The sequence below is a fragment of the Lonchura striata genome, chromosome 17 (assembly GCF_046129695.1).
Source record: "Lonchura striata isolate bLonStr1 chromosome 17, bLonStr1.mat, whole genome shotgun sequence".
Classification (NCBI taxonomy): Eukaryota; Metazoa; Chordata; class Aves; order Passeriformes; family Estrildidae; genus Lonchura; species Lonchura striata.
In genome coordinates, this window is record NC_134619.1 from 9,151,051 (window position 1) to 9,167,329 (window position 16,279).

Below are 16,279 nucleotides of genomic sequence, written 5' to 3' on the forward strand. Positions count from 1 at the left end.
GCGCGGTGCGGGGGGCGGTGCGCGGTGCCGGGCTCGGTGCGGGGGGCGGTGCGCGGTGCGCGGTGCCGGGCTCGGTGCGGGGGGCGGTGCGCGGTGCCGGGCTCGGTGCGGGGGGCGGTGCGCGGTGCGCGGGGGTGCGCGGGGGTGCGCGGGGGTGCGCGGGGGCGGGCGGGGGGCGGCGGCGGCGGGGCCATGCGGAGCCCGGGCTGAGCGCGGCGGCCGCCCCTCGCCATGAAGCGGCAGAACCTGCGCACGGCCGCGCTCATCCTCTGCATCTTCTCCTACCTGCTGGTGGGCGCCGCGGTCTTCGATGCTCTGGAGTCGGAGGCGGAGAGCGGCCGCAAGCGGCTGCTGGAGCAGAAGCGCGGGGAGCTGCGGAGGAAGTACCGCTTCTCCGCCGACGATTACCGGGAGCTGGAGCGGCTGGTGCTGCAGGCCGAGCCGCACCGCGCCGGTCGCCAGTGGAAGTTCGCCGGCTCCTTCTACTTCGCCATCACGGTCATCACCACCATCGGTGAGTGCGGGCAGCCCGGCCGGCGCGCCCGGCATCCCTCCATCCCTGCACCTCTGCACCCCGTGTCGCTCCATCCAGCCTCCCTACACCCCGTGTTCCTCCATCGCTGCCTCCCATGCCCCTCCATCCCCATGCCCCTGCACCCCATGTCCCTCCATGTCCCTGCGCCACATCCTTCTCCAGCCCCACACCTCCTGTACCCCTGGGAGCCCCAGGGCAGTCTGGGGGCACGGCAGAGGCAGGTGTCACCCTTGCAAGGCTGGGACATCTCTTCAGGCCACCGCCGAGTTGACCCTGTGGGACCCCAGCGGTGGGTGAGGCAACCCACGGGCAGGCTGGGGCCGCCCTGTGCTGGGCGTGCTGCTGTGGCTGGGGCCGCAGGACACGGCATTGTCCCAGGGAGGCAGCAGCTTGCGGAGCTCCTGCGGGAGCCTTTGGAGCAGGCAGCTGCCAAAGTTGGCAGCGGTGTGGGAGGGCAGAGGTAGAGGCCGTGTCTGTCCTCTGTGCTGGGCAAGAATTGTTGGCTTCTCTGCTGGCTCAAAACTCTGCGTGTTTGGCTGTGTGAGACTGGCTTAACAGAGCCAAGAGAGCCACGAGCCACTGCCCACTGCTCTGCCTGCACAGAAACCTGCAGACATGGGTGTCAGCTTGGAGGGGAGTGATTGAAATAAACTCCCCTGTAGACCCATTTACCCATACTAGAGCCCAGTGCCTTGTCCGCTTCAATTTTGCAAGAGAATGAAACTAAATTGAATGAGGGTTGCCTTAATTTAGGTGAGATTAGCCACGTGGGAGTTGAGCATTGTTTAATGAATCCACTTTGATTAATTTATGCACCCTTGGCATCCCGTGGGGATAGACAGGGATCCTGTGCTTGTGTCACTGCTTGTGCTGGAATTTCAGACAGCAGATGTGTTTTGGAGGCAGGAATCCTGAGGCCAAATCCTGCCCTGGCACAGCCAGCAGCCACCTCCTGTTCTTCAGGACAGAACTTCAGCCTTACTAAAGGGCTTGGGATGGTTAAAAACTTCTGGTAGCTGGAAGCCTCATCCCTCAGGACAAGGGTGGGTGGGATCAACTGCACTGTGTTACCAGAAGGCAGGAGGTGGAAGAGGGACAGGTATCCTGCAGGCCTTGCCTGGGGTCTCCATGTGCTCCCAGGGATGTGGTGTGGGGTTTGTGCAGCTGGGAACACGCATGGTCAGCAAACCACGGTGAGCTCAGGGCATGGTTCAGGCCAGACCCCAGCAGGAGGGAAAGATGAATGGCTTCAGCAAAAATCCCCATCATCACCTGACAGGTTATAGCTCCATTTACATGATTTTCCTGTTGGCTATGACAAACAATGGCTGTGCTTATCACACACCCTGTGTGATAAATAATTTCAGCCCAGGTGCCGTATTTCTCAAACACTGACATGTTAGATCTCTTTGCATTGGGCTGTGCTCCAAATCTCAGTTTTAATGTCATTGTAGCTGTGTTTACTCTTTCTAATTCCCTTTGTCATTTCAAAACCATCAGTCAAACACTCCTTCAACAGTCTCTCAGGGTATAACAATTGTTTTTCCAGTTACTGCTCTTGTGGATCATTATCTTTACATCCTTATTGCTGTCATTGTATTATTTTGTAGCCTGGGACCTGGTGATTGCACTCAGTTATTAAGCTTGGATCTGACTGGGAGGTTTTGCCACTGCAGTCTCCTGTCTGCTCTCTGTTTCATGAAATGTGGCATACAGGCATTAAATTCATCATTTTCTGTTGTGTGGATCTGTGAACAGAAAGAGCAATTAGAAGCTGGTCCCTTGCTGCCTGCTGGCAGTTCCAAGCACAGCATGGAGAAGGATAATGCTGTCCTGAGCCCCTCAGCCTGTCCCATGCAGGAGGTTCCTGGAGCAGGAGGTGTGCTCAGAAGCCCAGGATAACATGGTTATCCTCCCCTGGTCCTTCCACCAGTGGGTGCAGCACCTTCCCCAAGTATCCTGGAAACCCACGGGCAGCAAGGACTGAGGTGAAGCCAAGTCACCACTTAAAACAAGACTGTGGGATAACAAGAGGGGGTTTTCACCCATGTTCTCCATGCAAAAGTCATGCAAATTCCTGCAGAAAGTGAAAATGCAAATAGCTGTTTGTGAAAGGCCTGGCAGCAGCACAGGAAGGAGCTGGTGTTGTTCTGCAGGCTCTTTCAGAAGGGAAGTCTCAGGCCCTGGTAGTTTCTTGTAGAAACAACTCAAAAGAAAGGCTCAGATGCCTTTGGATGCCTTTGTTCCCCATGTGACTCCTTTGCACTGATTTCGTTACACATCCTCCGAGGTCAGGGGCCACCAATTTCTGCTAAGCTGCTGTAATTGAGGTGGGCAAGGAATCGCTGGAGTCTGGAAGATTGCAGTGAATATTTCACTATGCCTCACAGTGTAATTGTGTGTGTCCTCGAGTCACAGCTCTGAAACTTGGGCCAAGGTGGAGAAATTAAATGTCAGAAAGCATTCAAGGAGAACCTTCATGTCCTGGAGCTCCTTGTCCACAGGAAAAGGGCTGACAGGGCTGTGGTGGCATAAATGCTCCCTTACCCTGCTTCTAAACCAGCACAGCCCCTCCTCCCCAACAGGCCAGTGGTGCTTCAGGTCTGAGTCTTAGTGACACTGGAGTAAATCTGGAGGGGATCTGCAGAAGTCCTTCCAGACACAGCTGCTCCTGTGGGGACTATCCCTATAGCACAGAGTTGCAGGGTCACTCTGGTTCCCATCCAACAGCTCATACAGCTGAGACTCAAATGTGCATGTGACACTGGACGGCTTGGGAGAGGAGGAGGAGCAGGTGACAGGGGAGGTGGCAATGCCCCTGCAAGGGCAGTTGTGGATAGTCCTGGCTGGGTGTGTTTCCTCCCCACAGGGTGATCTGATGCTGTTGGTCTCAGCATCTTGCAGAGCCTCTGTTCCCCTTCGCTGTGGGGTTCAGGTTACCCTGCACACCTGGCACTGGCACAGCATCCTGGCTTTTGAATTATTTGTGAGCTGCAGGAGGCTTGCAGACCCCAGTCCAGCTCTAGGCCTCTGTGACACTGGGAGCTGTCAGGAGGGTACCTTCTCTCTTTAGAGGTCAAATGAGGTTCTGCTTACATGAATGCGCCATCATCCCAATGGATGGGCATCCCATGGCCCCATTAGTATTACCTACAGATCTGTTACTGAGTCATTTTCCATTCTTCTCCCCCTTTTCTACTGCTCCCCTTGATCACAGGGCAGCCTTGCTGGAAACCCCAGTGAGGGCTTGATGCCTCCTTTCCTCCTTCCTGTGTCCTTCACAGGTTATGGGCACGCTGCCCCAGGCACAGACGCTGGCAAAGTCTTCTGCATGTTCTACGCCATCCTGGGCATCCCCCTGACGCTGGTCATGTTCCAGAGCCTGGGGGAGCGCATGAACACCGTCGTGCGGCTACTGCTCAAGAAGATCAAGAAGTGTCTGGGCATGAGGACAACCCATGTCTCCATGGAGAACATGGTCCTGGTGGGCTTTCTGTCCTGCATGGGCACCCTGTGCATCGGCGCCGCAGCCTTCTCTTATTTCGAGGGCTGGACTTTCTTCCATGCCTATTACTACTGCTTCATAACCTTGACCACTATTGGCTTCGGAGACTTTGTGGCTCTGCAGAAGAACGAGGCTTTGCAGAAGAAGCCCCCGTACGTGGCTTTCAGCTTCATGTACATCCTGGTGGGCCTGACCGTCATCGGCGCCTTCCTCAACCTGGTGGTGCTGCGCTTCCTGACCATGAACTCGGAGGACGAGCGGCGCGACGCCGAAGAGCGAGCCTCGCTGAGGAGAGCCCGCAACAACATCCACCTCAAGCCAAAGGAGGACAGCCGCAGCAGCAATGCCATTTTTCTCCCTGTGGAGGACAGGACGAGCCAGATGAACCTGATCCCGCTGGTGCAGGAGGACGCGGAGAGGCAGCGGCGCCAGTCGGCCGTCTCGGCGGCCGAGGTGCCGTCCTTGTGCACCTGCCTGTGCTACAGACCCCCGGTGTGCGGCAGCCCGGCGCCCTCCCACCCCGAGACCCTCGGCTGCCACACCAACCCTGTCTATTACAACTCCATTTCCTACAAAATCGATGAGGTGTCCCTGAGCACGCGGGGTCAGACCGGTTCCTCCCCGGGGAGCACTTTGTCTTCCAACAGCCCTCGCTGCCGGCAGCACCCCCGGCTGCGGAGGAAATCCATCTAGGAGCGCGTGCCCAGCTGGACTCAGCGCTCGAGTCTTACTATGATGATAAATTAAGAACAGAGATGTCAGGTTCTTCTTACTCATTTCTTCTGTTCCTCTCCCTCCCCCCAGCAGGAGCCTCTAAAATCCTGTTGGGAAATAATGATTCCTTTTTTGCAGGCACTGAAATGAAATTCGTTTTTCTTTGCTTTTTCCTCCCAAGTAGGTTCAAACATTTGGGACTGGCAAGAGCCCCCTCCCACCCTGATGTGAAGCTGTAGGTTTGCTCTCCCACCTCCCTGCTCCCCAAAGGCTGCATTGCTGCCCTCCCACCCTGCTGAGCCTTGGCTGCTGCTGCTGCCAGCACATGACTTCTGCTCCGTGGGCTGGGTTGCATTTGCTGAGTGTCAAAAGCAAAGTGTGTGTGAGCAAGCCTTGCAAGGCTGGGGACTACTAAGTTGTCCCCTGGCACCAGGTTGAGGTAAGTCAGTGCCACAGTAGGTTTGCAGCTGGAGGGTGGGCAGGGAGAAGTGGGCAGGAGGGAATGGGCTGCAGTCCTGAAGCTCAGCACATGGGGACAGCTTCATGGAGGAACTTCATCTCCTGTGAGCAGCCCTCTGGCTCTGGGCTCAGGCTTGTGGCTGGCTCAGTGCTTTTGGAAGCTGGAGGTCCATGTACTCACCCAGTTGCCCACCTGCACACTTTGCCTCTTAAACCTCCCCACCGTGGGTAGGTCCTCCTGGCTGAAATGGCTGGAGGGACATTGTGCCCCATTCCCAAGGGAAGCTGAACTCCTCCAGTCCAGTCCAGCCCCAGCTCTCCTCTGTGCTGAGCCCAGACTGTACTAAGGGCAGCTCAGGGAGAGCCTCCTGGACTACAGTCACCTGCAAATGGCTTGGTCCTAAGCAGATTTTTTTCTTAGCTAAAATCACCCCTTCTTTCCCCACCCTTCCCCCAGCTGGCAGGCCAGCAGCTGTGCTGGCTCCTCTCCTCCTCCCAGTCCCTGTGAGCCCATGGGTTTGTGCTTGTTGCTGCTGGGGTTATCTGAGGTGGGGGTGGTCCCATCTCCACATTCATCCCCATGTGGGATGTGGTACCTGCACAGCCACACCTGGGCAGCTCTTTCCAGCTGGTGACCCCAGCGTGGCCTTTGTCCATCGTGTCTCATCTGCATGAAAGCAGGGCTCTGACAGTGGTAGGAGCCCTATTGATTTTTTTTTCTCCAATAATGGACATTTTAACTTTCAGTTCTATTTAAAATACCCTCTGAGGGTATTTTTGTGGAGAAATAGCCCCTCTTCCTGGTGGGGAAGGCATGCAGAGTTGCCAGCATTTTGAAGGTTTCAGGGCAGGCTTTGCTCTCTCCTCCTTTTGTTCTGGGTGGCAGCTTAATAAAAGGTGAATCCATCAGGTTGTGGTTGATTATTTGTCAAAGGGGTGTCCAAGCTCCAAAGCCCAGGCTGGCTCCCTGTGGGCACTCAGGCAGAGAGGAGGATGCAAGTGCTGCTGGGCTGCCACCAGGGGCTGGTTTGTGACACCTTCACCTGGGTGCTGCCCAGGCCCTTTGGGGTGTGTGACATTCCAGGATGCCCAGCAACTGCCCCCCCTGCAGCAGGGGGTGAGCCTGGTTTAAAGGGAAAGGGGGAGGTGGGGGGGAACAAAGCAAGCTGTGAGTGTGGAAAACAGGCTTAAAAATGAGGCTTTCACTGGCTTCTCAGCTCCTCAGCGTGTCACTTCACACTGATCCACCAGCTCAGCCCTTTTGTTGCCATGTCACATCTCCCCCACCCTCCCCACGGATTTCAGCCCAAGGTTTGGCTGTTGCTGTGCTGCCCTTTGCCATTAGAGCTGAGCAGATGAAAATCCTTCTCTCTTTCCACGTTGGGCCTTGGACATCCTCCCAGTGGCCACGATGGAGCTGCACCTCTCACCCTCATCCATTGTGGAAAGAAGCAGGTCCTTGATTCCTGCTCAAGTCAGACCTGCATGGTATTGCCCTGGTGAAATCCACCTCTGCTGGAGCTGGAAGCAGGAGAAAACCTGAACCCAGAGGCTGAGCCATTCTTGCACTCTCCCTCTGGACTGAGCATGGCACTGCCCAAGCTCAGTGGCTCCAGGCTGTGTCACAGAGCCCATGATGCAGCCATGCAAAGGCACAGCCCAGCAGAGGCAGCAGGGATGGCAGTGTGACCTGCACACCCCGGAGGGCAGCGCTGGGGATGAGGTGACAGTGGTGGCCCTCCCTGTGTCCTGAGCTTCCAGGCAGCACTGCTTGGCTGCTCAGTGGCAGCCTGAGCCCCGTCCTGCATGGGAAACTGGCGGTGGTCCGAGGGTGGGAGATGCTGGACTGCCTCCTGACACTCTAGAGAAACCCTCCTCCTCCCCTTCCATCACTGCTCTCCTAGGGGCTGTAGCTGGGGCAGGTGAGAAGCTGCCCCTTGGTCTCACCCTGATGAGCTGCAGAGGGATTTGGAGTCATGACAAACACCTTTTAAGAAATTCTTAGTGAACTATGACTTTGCAATCCCTCATTCTCACAACAAAAGGACTTGCAGTAGCTGCCCAGAGAATGGTGCCTACTCTTAGCACCACCACCTCCTCCCACAGACCCCTCCAGCAGGATCCCCCAGACATTTCCCACCCAAGGGCTCACAGCTCCAGGTCATCCAGGCAGCAGCTGCACACCCAGTAACATCTGAGGGTCCCCAGGCTCCCCTGCACCCACGCTGGATGTTCCCAACAGCCTGGGCCAGGGGTGTTTTTTTCTGCCAGCAGAGTCTTCACCTCCAGGGTTTCAAAATCACCCTTGAATGGCCAGGGCTGACCATGAATGGTCTTGGAAAGAAAACAGCAGGAGCTTTAGACTGGGGTGGAGAGCAGAGCACAACTGGGAGCAAGCTTAGCTCTGTGCCATCTCCAGATGCCCATGGCCAAATTACATCCAGAAGTGGCTCAGGGAAATGCAGGTTTGAAGCTGGGGCTGATTGAGGAAGCTGGAGTGACAGCCCTTCCACGGAGCCCTGGAAACACCAGACTGAGCTGCTCTCGTTCCCTATAGGCACAAGGAAAAGGAAGTGTCCAGCTGAAATCCCAGCTTGAAGATAATGGTGGTGACAACAGAGAGGGCAAGACACTCCACAGAAAACCTCCAACACACCATAGGAAAAAAAAAGGTTTTATTATCACCATTATCAACGTTTTCATTAGCTTAACACTGAATTGTAAATCACTAATTCATTACATATTGTCTGAATAAAACCTACAGACAGGAAAAAAGTATAGCAGAATCCTCTCCTGACTACAGACGAGTGGCTGGTGACCCACCTTCCACCCAAGGCAGCCCAGGCACCTCGCAAGCCACTCGCCACCTGGGCAAGCAGGCTGCCCAACTCCATTGCCTGTGTTCCCTCTGGCTCCACAGAGATTACATCTCACCAAATGATGTTAAAAACCTCCAGAAAGTTTTGGAGAGGGTTACAGAGGCCAAAAAGAGCAGCTCTCAGCTGCCCCCACTCCTAGGGAAAAGCAAGAGGAGTGTTGTAGTGCGCCTGCAAAGTTACTGTGTTTTGTGGAGCAATTAATGAAGTAAAAAGGTTTAACCTGTGAAAGCAGATTTCCCTACAGTGGCCGGGCCCTGGCAGTGGGGAACAAGGCAGAGCTCCAGCAGGGTGGGGTGAGGGCAGGGATGGGCTGGGGTGGCCGCATCCCCGAGCAGAGGCCAGCTCTGCCGCACCGCCCGGGGCTCCGGCGGGCAGGGGGACGGATGTCAGTGCAAAGAGATGCCACGGGCAGCCTCAGTCCCCTCGGGCTGGAATAAGGCCTCGTGTCCAGAGGGAAATGGGAACCCATGCAGGGAGCAGGGGGTGCTGGGGAAAGCAAAGGGAAGGCGGAGGAAAGCTGGCTGGGAGCTGCCCTCCACCCAGCCCAGAGGCAGCTCCCTGTCTTCTCCTGGTGTCAGTGATGGCACATCTCACCAGCCCCTGCAAAAGACCCATGGCTCTTCCAAGGATGGCAAAGGAAGCAGTTCGAAGGTGGGACTGCTACAAAACCAGGACATGGGCATCCCTGGTGGGTGGCAGGCCATGGCAGTGCTGCATGAGGGGTCTCGGGGGAGGCACTGCATCCCCAGGATGCCCTTTCACCGTGCAGGGAGCAGCCTGCAGGGAGCGGGAGGAACACAACACCAGTGTGGTGAGGCATGGGGAACATGCCTTAAGATTCACCCTCCAAACCTCACTTTCCCTGGCTCCAAAGCCAAAACCAGCTCCAGGTCAACAAGGCAGAATCACCAGAGACCAGTGTGCAGCACTGGGTCAGAAGCAACAGCCCTGAATAAAAAAACTGCTGAAGGCTTTGCAGCTCCAGGCTGGCATTTAGTGGGATCTGGAGTCCCTGTGGGCAGATATCCTAACATTTGGTGCCCAAGCAACTACAAAAACCAGCTCCTGCAAAGCTTGTGGGATGGCTTCAGCAAGGTGTGCCTCAATCATTGTCTTGGTTGATTCTGCTGCCTCTCTGCCACACACAGCCCTTCCCTGCCCCTACACAGGGGGCTCAGCCCATGTAACACGCCCAGAGTAAATGCCAAGGCTGTCCATGGACCTGGCCAAGCTGGACTGCTTTGGTTGCCATTTTAGCTACTGGAAAGTCACAAAGGGAAAATCCTTCAGTCATCGCCTCTGTTTGCTGGTGTCCTGGAAAGGGCTGGTGCAAGCTCCTTCCGTTTCAGCCACTAAAGTGCAAAGAACCAAATGCTACAAAGAAACTCTCCCTGGTTCCTCTCCTCCACCAGGATAAAAGCAGCCACCATGGGGAAGGGAGGGCAGAGGGTGCCTATAGTGTGGGAAGAGCTGGAGGTTCCCCAAGGACGAGCGGGTGAGCAGCTGGGGATGGACATGAGGCTGCCTGGTGACTGGGATGTGGCCACTGAGCAGAGGAGTCTGGCAGTGAGAGCTGAAGCCACATTTTGAGAACACCTAATCACTTGCAAACCTCCCTGTGGAATTACCATGTTCACACACCCCTTGGCTGGTGTGCACCTGGGCGAACACAAAAAGCCTTTCACTGATCATTCTTTTTTCACTGATCGTTCTTTTTTCACTGATCATTCTTTTTTCACTGATCATTCTTTTTTCACTGATCGTTCTTTTTTCACTGATCGTTCTTTTTTCACTGATCATTCTTTTTTCACTGATCATCCTCTTTTCTAAATGCTTGGCTCAAATCCAGCAGCTGCAATTTCATTTTATATGCTCCCTCCAGGTCACAATAGGCCCTGGACTCCTCTACATGATGGCACTTTGCATTCACACCTCTCTCTCTTTTCAAAGCATTTCACAAAAAACAGGAATTCTTCCAGCATTCCTTGGGGCTCCCAGCATCACTGGGACCTGCTGCCTGCACAGCCAGCAGCCTGGCAATCTTGAGAAGAACATGGACACTTGTCCTATGGGAAATGCTGGGAGGAATCCACAGGCAATGGACTGGGATGCTGTTTTGAAGCTCTTTTATTCTATGCACTGCATCAATGATGGAGCTGACTTAAAATCCAGTATCCTGATCCTGCCACTTTGGAAAAATCAGAGAGCCCAGCACCAGCAAATTTCTGAGGAAAGGCACAGAACATCCTGTGCCTGTGTTATACCTTGGTCCCCTGTGAGCCCCTGCAAAGGTGCAACCTCTCTGCCTTGGGTGGAGTTTTTTAACAAAATGGACAAATACCACCTATGAAATGGACAAAATAACCCACAGAGCCTTTAAAGAAGAGCAACCCAATCTGCTGCTCTGAAAAAAACCCTCCCTTTAGCCTGCCCCAGGTATCTTGAGGAAAATAGGCAGCTGTCAGGCAGAGCTCAAGTGGCCCCAGAGTGCAAAGGCTTTTTTGCTTTATCAGGGCTACAGTGGCAGTGGGAACCATTCTCGTCAAATTACAAATACTAGATAGCCTAAGAAAAACAGGAGATTGAAACAGTCATGAAGTTTATACTGAAACTATTTTTTACCTCTGTTGTATGAAGTCACCTACAGCTGTTTCTTTCTTCACCTAAGAGAGATCTCATGTCGATGGGCACAGACACTCACAGAGAAGTCTATAGAATGAATATATCTCACAAGGCAACAGCCCAGTCTTTGTTTTTTACAATCAAAGTTAATATGGACCTTTTTCAAAAGTGATCTTATTCAGATTAAAGACAATTATAAACTGTATCAACAATATGTACTACAGCCTGCAAGTCACAATCTGTGCACACCCAATGGAATATATTATTGCTTGGTAGCCTATTAGACTTTGTTTATAAAAAGATTTTTTTACAGAGTACAGGATTATGACAAAACTAGCTAAGTAGTTCTCATCTTGAAAATACAACATCTATTCTTTCAACAAAGTAGCTGAGAGTTAATGAACAATAACAAATATTTACTAATAATTTTATGGCCAGTTTGAACAGAATTTCTTATAGGACTCTTTTCTGGTGTTTATTTACATATGCCTCTTTTCTTTTGGAAAAAAGTTGATAAAACATAACAAGGAACATAGAAATCAAAAGAATGAGTAAACTTCATACCGAGAACATCAAACATTTTTGAAAACACTAAATTATGTTACCTGTTAAAAAACATACATATCATTTTGTCTTTAAAGAAAAATATTTTTCCTGTTTTAAAATATTACCAACAGCATGTAATAAACTAACTTAAAATGAGTTTCATAAAAAAGTTGTCTTGTTGTCTAAACATTACTAAACATGCTTAGTTGAGATTCTGTTAACTGCCTCAACATCTTAAAAACAGCTCCTTTACAGGAACTTGTGATATTCATACTCCAGAAGACCTGCAAATTTAGAACAGTACAATGATAAAGGATCTGGTAGCTAGGAACAAGAAATATATATTTTCACTCAAAGCAAATAATTCTGCAATGTCCTTTGAAACAATCCATGGCCAAGAAATGCTGGCCCTTACCCTGCCCACAGTGCCTGCAGTGCAAAGGGATGCTCCAGCAGCTCTGGCTGCAGGATGAGGACCCAAGGACTGAATTGCAGAGTGAGGACCTTGGCCATCCCAGCTGTGTTAGGGCAAAAGGAAAGAAACAACAGGAGACTGGGAAAAAAACACTTTTTTTTTCACTGAACAAATCAGGACCATGGTCATGGCTGCTTTTTGCTCACAGCACAAAGAGGACAAAGCCACATGCGAGGCTACTCTCCCTGTGTGCAGGGGTTTCCCACTGGAGAGAGATCATTCTGCTCTCAGTATCAGGATTTCTTTGTTTCCCATAACACAGGTAACATTTAGGGATTGGCTCTCCATGGGTTTTTTGGCCAGCAATGCTCCTGTTACCTTTACAATGTAGCAGTTCATGCACAAGGAACAGAGAATCAACCCTGAATTGGGCAGGTATTTCTCTCTCCTCAGTCTCATCCCTCATAATCATTCACCAACCAAAAATACCGTGACACCTTTTTTTTTTTTCTTTTATTTAAGTCTCCTGCTCTTCCTCTCTCCCTCCCTGACTGTAGCCAACAGCAAGACTCAGGCACAAGAAAAGACTCAGCCAGGAATTGCAAAGGGGACAAAAGTTCAGTTTTCAGCTGCTCATCACTATGGCAAAATGCTGCTTTACACACGACCACATCGGTAATCCCAACTCTCACATCACATCACCTTAGACAGAAACTGGCCAGCCAAACCTTTTGGGGAAAAATGGGTTAGGCTTTATAAAAATAGGCTATTCCAAGCCTGAGACTTGTCTTGGACGCTACACTGGGAGTCTTAAATCAATGGACAACTAGCAGAGTTCTTTTTTGACTACAATAGACCATGGCCAGTGCAGGAATCATGCATGTGAGTGAAGTAAGAATTTAAACTGTAGGGCACCATGCAACTGCCCTGGCCTCACTCTGTGTCCCGCGGGCACTTGCAGAAGGGCTCCTGTGAGTCTGCTTTGTGAAGGAAGCTCACCTGCACTCGCCAGTCCCTGTGAGTGTGCTGTGCTTGGCAGCCAGGGATTGCAGTGTTCACTTACTGGGGAGAAACAGGACTTGGAGTGAGTAAAACAAAAGCGAGAAGCACTGGACCACAATCAACCACGTAAAAAATGCAGAAGAAAATCGGACGGAGCAGGCTGTGAAAACTGCCTCCAAATTACAGAATTGGAGATGTTAACAAAAATAACACAACTAGAACCATAACTTCTTTATTTTACCCTGACAGTGACCCTTCCACATGATTAAAAACAGATGGAAGATAGTCCTTGGTGTTAAGGAGTCCTGTGGTAACTAAACTGATCATCACTGAGCCTGCAGAGCTTTCAGAGGGGCAGGAAACGGAGACAAGTTGCATCTGCCAGGCACACACAGGAACTGAACTTTTCAACAGACAGTTGTTAAACAAAGTTTTCTGGGGAAATATTTTTGGCATATATGGTCTCCTACTCCCCATTAAAAACTGCAAAAATGTTGCATTCATCTTACTGGACACAGGAAACTCAGGATTAGCTTAGCTCTTACTGGTAGATAATGTCCAAACTAAGTACCAATGCAAAGCTTTTGGCATAACTTAAGACAGAAGCCCTGTTGCCAGGTCTGGCATGTACCTGGAGCTCCCCACAGTCCTTTTAAAGTCATAGTTATTAAAAGATCCAGTGCTACAAACCACTAAATCTACCTAATCTATTCTAGTTCATACACATATTGTACAATATTGCCTAGTACTCACTACATACCAAGAGGAAAAGATGCCAACTTGAATTACAGTAAATGTGCTTCTTTTTTTAAAAATAAAAATAAAAGAGAGAGCGCCACAACATAGTCTGACCAGCATGCAACAAACTTTCTTCAGCTAATATATAGAAAGTGTCTAATACATTAGAAAAAATAATTAGTGAGAGGCCAGAGACATATTTGATCAAGGAAATTAAGAGATTTATCTGAAATGTTGAGGCTTTTGCCACTGAAGACTCAAAAAATTAGTCATTCTATGTCCGTTGTCCTCCTTCCCTCTCCTTTATATTATATATTTTTTTACAGATTATTGTAAGGCCTATATAATTTTTGCATCTATCCTGTAATTTATCTCAAAATAATTTAAAATGCCATAGACAAGCTAGGACCAAAAGCAACTGCTTTTACCATCCACTCAACACTCATGCTTTTACTCTAAAATAGCTGAGGTCCACATGCAGAAATAAATGCTCAATATTTCTCTATGACAGACCAAGAATCTGCTCATTACTACATGGGACATGGGACCTTCACTTTCAAACCACAAAGTAAAACATCTCTAAAAGTTTATTCTGGGACAGCAGTCATCAAATCCTCATTCAGGAACTAAGACAAAACCTAGCCAAAACAGAGCTATCAACAGAAAATCTTTGGAGATTCTCTGTGGTTCTGGACAATTTAATTGTCTGAAGGCTTCAGAGCACTTCCTCCAGCACATGGCTCTGCTGGCAGCAGCTGCCACAGCTCAGCAAGTGTGCTTCACTCATTTAATGAACAGAACACACGTGCTGCGACCACTGTGTCATCACATTCCTCACTCACTACCTCTCTATATTTTGGGGATACATCTGCTCTTGCAGGACACTGGACAATGCCTGTGTAGTACCAAGACTGCCTAAAGCTCCCTCTCTCCACAGAGGGAAGGTTATGGGCTTTCCAGCACATTCTTCTCAGATGGCAAACTGAGGTTTCTTTCTTCTGCACCACCAGAACCCCCCATTTCCTCTCCCATGGCAGAATAAAACAGTCCTGTTTCAGGTCTGGGAAGGAAGGGCAGCATCTCCAGCAGATATGTACCAGTACCAAGGAGATGAAGGAAAAAAGCAGGAGATAGAAGACATCATGACTGAAGGATGCACAGCAACAAGTAAGGGAGTCAGAAAATTGCAGAATGTCTTAACTGACAATACAAAACACCTCAAGCTGCAAGTGTGATGTTCAGCTCCCACTTCCAGTGTTTTGGGGTTTTTTTCTGAACAAAATTGTGGTTAATTAGCCTGCTAAACTCGAACTCTGTTTAAACTGTCTGCTCTAAGTAGGCGCTACTTGTTCTCCCACCAAGTATGCTTCATCAGCAGTGTTAGACACGTAATGCAGTAAAGACACTTGCTGGTAATTTGGCACAGTTTGAAAACACAGCAACGACAGTGTTACAGCTAACATGACTCAGTGACAGGGAACTGATTCTAAAGAAAGAGTTGCAGGTTTCTTTCTTCTTCTTCCTCTCAGAAAGGAAGACCTAGTGCTTCCTCTTATTCCGTTCCTGCTTTTTTTAGGCCAGACGATGACCTCTACATTTTTCAGGTACTTTCTTGTGAAAGAATTCATATTAGAAATTTCTAACATGCAGAGCTAAGAGATATTAATTCCTTACTCCCCCCGAAATTCTTTTGAATGCTGCAACTTTCCAGGGTTAATATTGATCTGAAACAAGGTTCCAAGAATGACAGCGAGAGAAGTGAAACAAGAGGTGTACGTCTAATTTGACAACTAGGACTCATGCCCCATGGCACCTCCTCCTCGGACAGAGAGGGCACAGTGCCCTCCCCCTCGTCTTCTGTCTAAGGTCACTGGGTTATCCTCCTCTTCCAGCTCCACAAGAACTGATTGAACATGCATTGCGCTTGAGGTCAGAGTTCCAGCAAACAAAACCTTGACAGCATGTTTAAAAAACAAAAGCAGTTCCCCCTTCCTTACTCACTAAGACCTGTCACAGCAGGGTCCCACTGTGCTCTCCAGGGAAAGCTGTGAGGACTGACGCAGGAGCGGGCCTGTAGTGGGATCTACCATCGAGGAAGTTGGGAAGAGCTTGTACCAGCCGATTGCTAAAGTTGACAAATCCAGTTCTTCCAGGAGAACCCTGGCGACTCCCATGAAGTGCTTGCGCTCCATGCGTCCATAGTTTCCCCAGACTATCACCTTAGGGACAAGAAGGGGGAGCACAATTAATCCTCCAACTATCCCACTTTCTTGGGAAACACGAGTCTGACCAATCCTCCTACTCATCCAACTTTCTGGAGCTTTGCTACAGCCTGAAAAAACCAGAAATATTTACTCTACCAACAGGTGACATCAAGCTCTGCCTGATGATATTACTATTTTATTTTAAGCACATGTTTACAGATCCTAATGTTTGCAGATTTCTTTTCCCCCCATGGAACAGAGGTGAATGTGCATGTGGATAAGACCCCTTTCTGCTGGGCATGGGCAGCCCCTGCACAAAGTATCCTCAGGGCTGCAGTCCAACACCAGGTAGAATCTGGCCCCAGCATATAACAGGACACCAAAAGGTAGCCTGGGGAGGAAGGGCAGGAGGAGCTCCTGATCTGGAAAAATAAACCAGCAAAAAAAAAGGTGGGCAACTAGTTGGGCCAAAAGCCAACAGTTTGAGGAGAAGAGCATGTTTTAACTTCTGCACATGGAGCTCATGCCATGGGGCAGATGGAGATGAGGTATGGCCACTCACCTGGAGGAAGGGCAGGAGGGGCACACGTGAGAGACATGCAGGGCAAGCAGCACCGACGGCCGAGAACGGCTCACAGACACAGAGGAAGGGCCAATGAA

General features: G+C 50.5%; 2 protein-coding genes across 2 annotated transcripts in view; one reads left to right on the top strand and one right to left on the bottom strand.

Moving 5' to 3' along the window:
* Nucleotides 1-200: 200 nt before the first annotated feature.
* KCNK15 (potassium two pore domain channel subfamily K member 15) lies at nucleotides 201-6,122 on the top strand. The gene is made up of 2 exons (XM_021527867.3): nucleotides 201-514; nucleotides 3,820-6,122. The coding sequence occupies exons 1-2, from the start codon at nucleotides 232-234 to the stop codon at nucleotides 4,731-4,733; spliced, it is 1,197 nt and encodes a 398-aa protein (XP_021383542.1). The 5' UTR covers nucleotides 201-231; the 3' UTR covers nucleotides 4,734-6,122.
* A 1,749-nt stretch (nucleotides 6,123-7,871) lies between these two features.
* The window catches only part of RIMS4 (regulating synaptic membrane exocytosis 4), a 56,420-nt gene continuing 48,012 nt past the window's right edge, over nucleotides 7,872-16,279 (bottom strand). The window contains exon 6 of the mRNA XM_021527866.2: nucleotides 7,872-15,634. Coding sequence (XP_021383541.1) covers nucleotides 15,416-15,634 — 219 coding nt within the window. The 3' untranslated portion in view covers nucleotides 7,872-15,415. The remainder of the gene's footprint in view (nucleotides 15,635-16,279) is intronic.

What these genes read in the sequence shown, in the direction of transcription:
- KCNK15 (XM_021527867.3), top strand. Translation starts at nt 232, where the DNA reads ATGAAGCGGCAGAACCTGCGCACGGCCGCGCTCATCCTCTGCATCTTC. An exon ending in CACGGTCATCACCACCATCG is followed by an intron (nt 515 to 3,819) that starts GTGAGTGCGGGC and finishes TGTCCTTCACAG; the next exon opens with GTTATGGGCACGCTGCCCCA.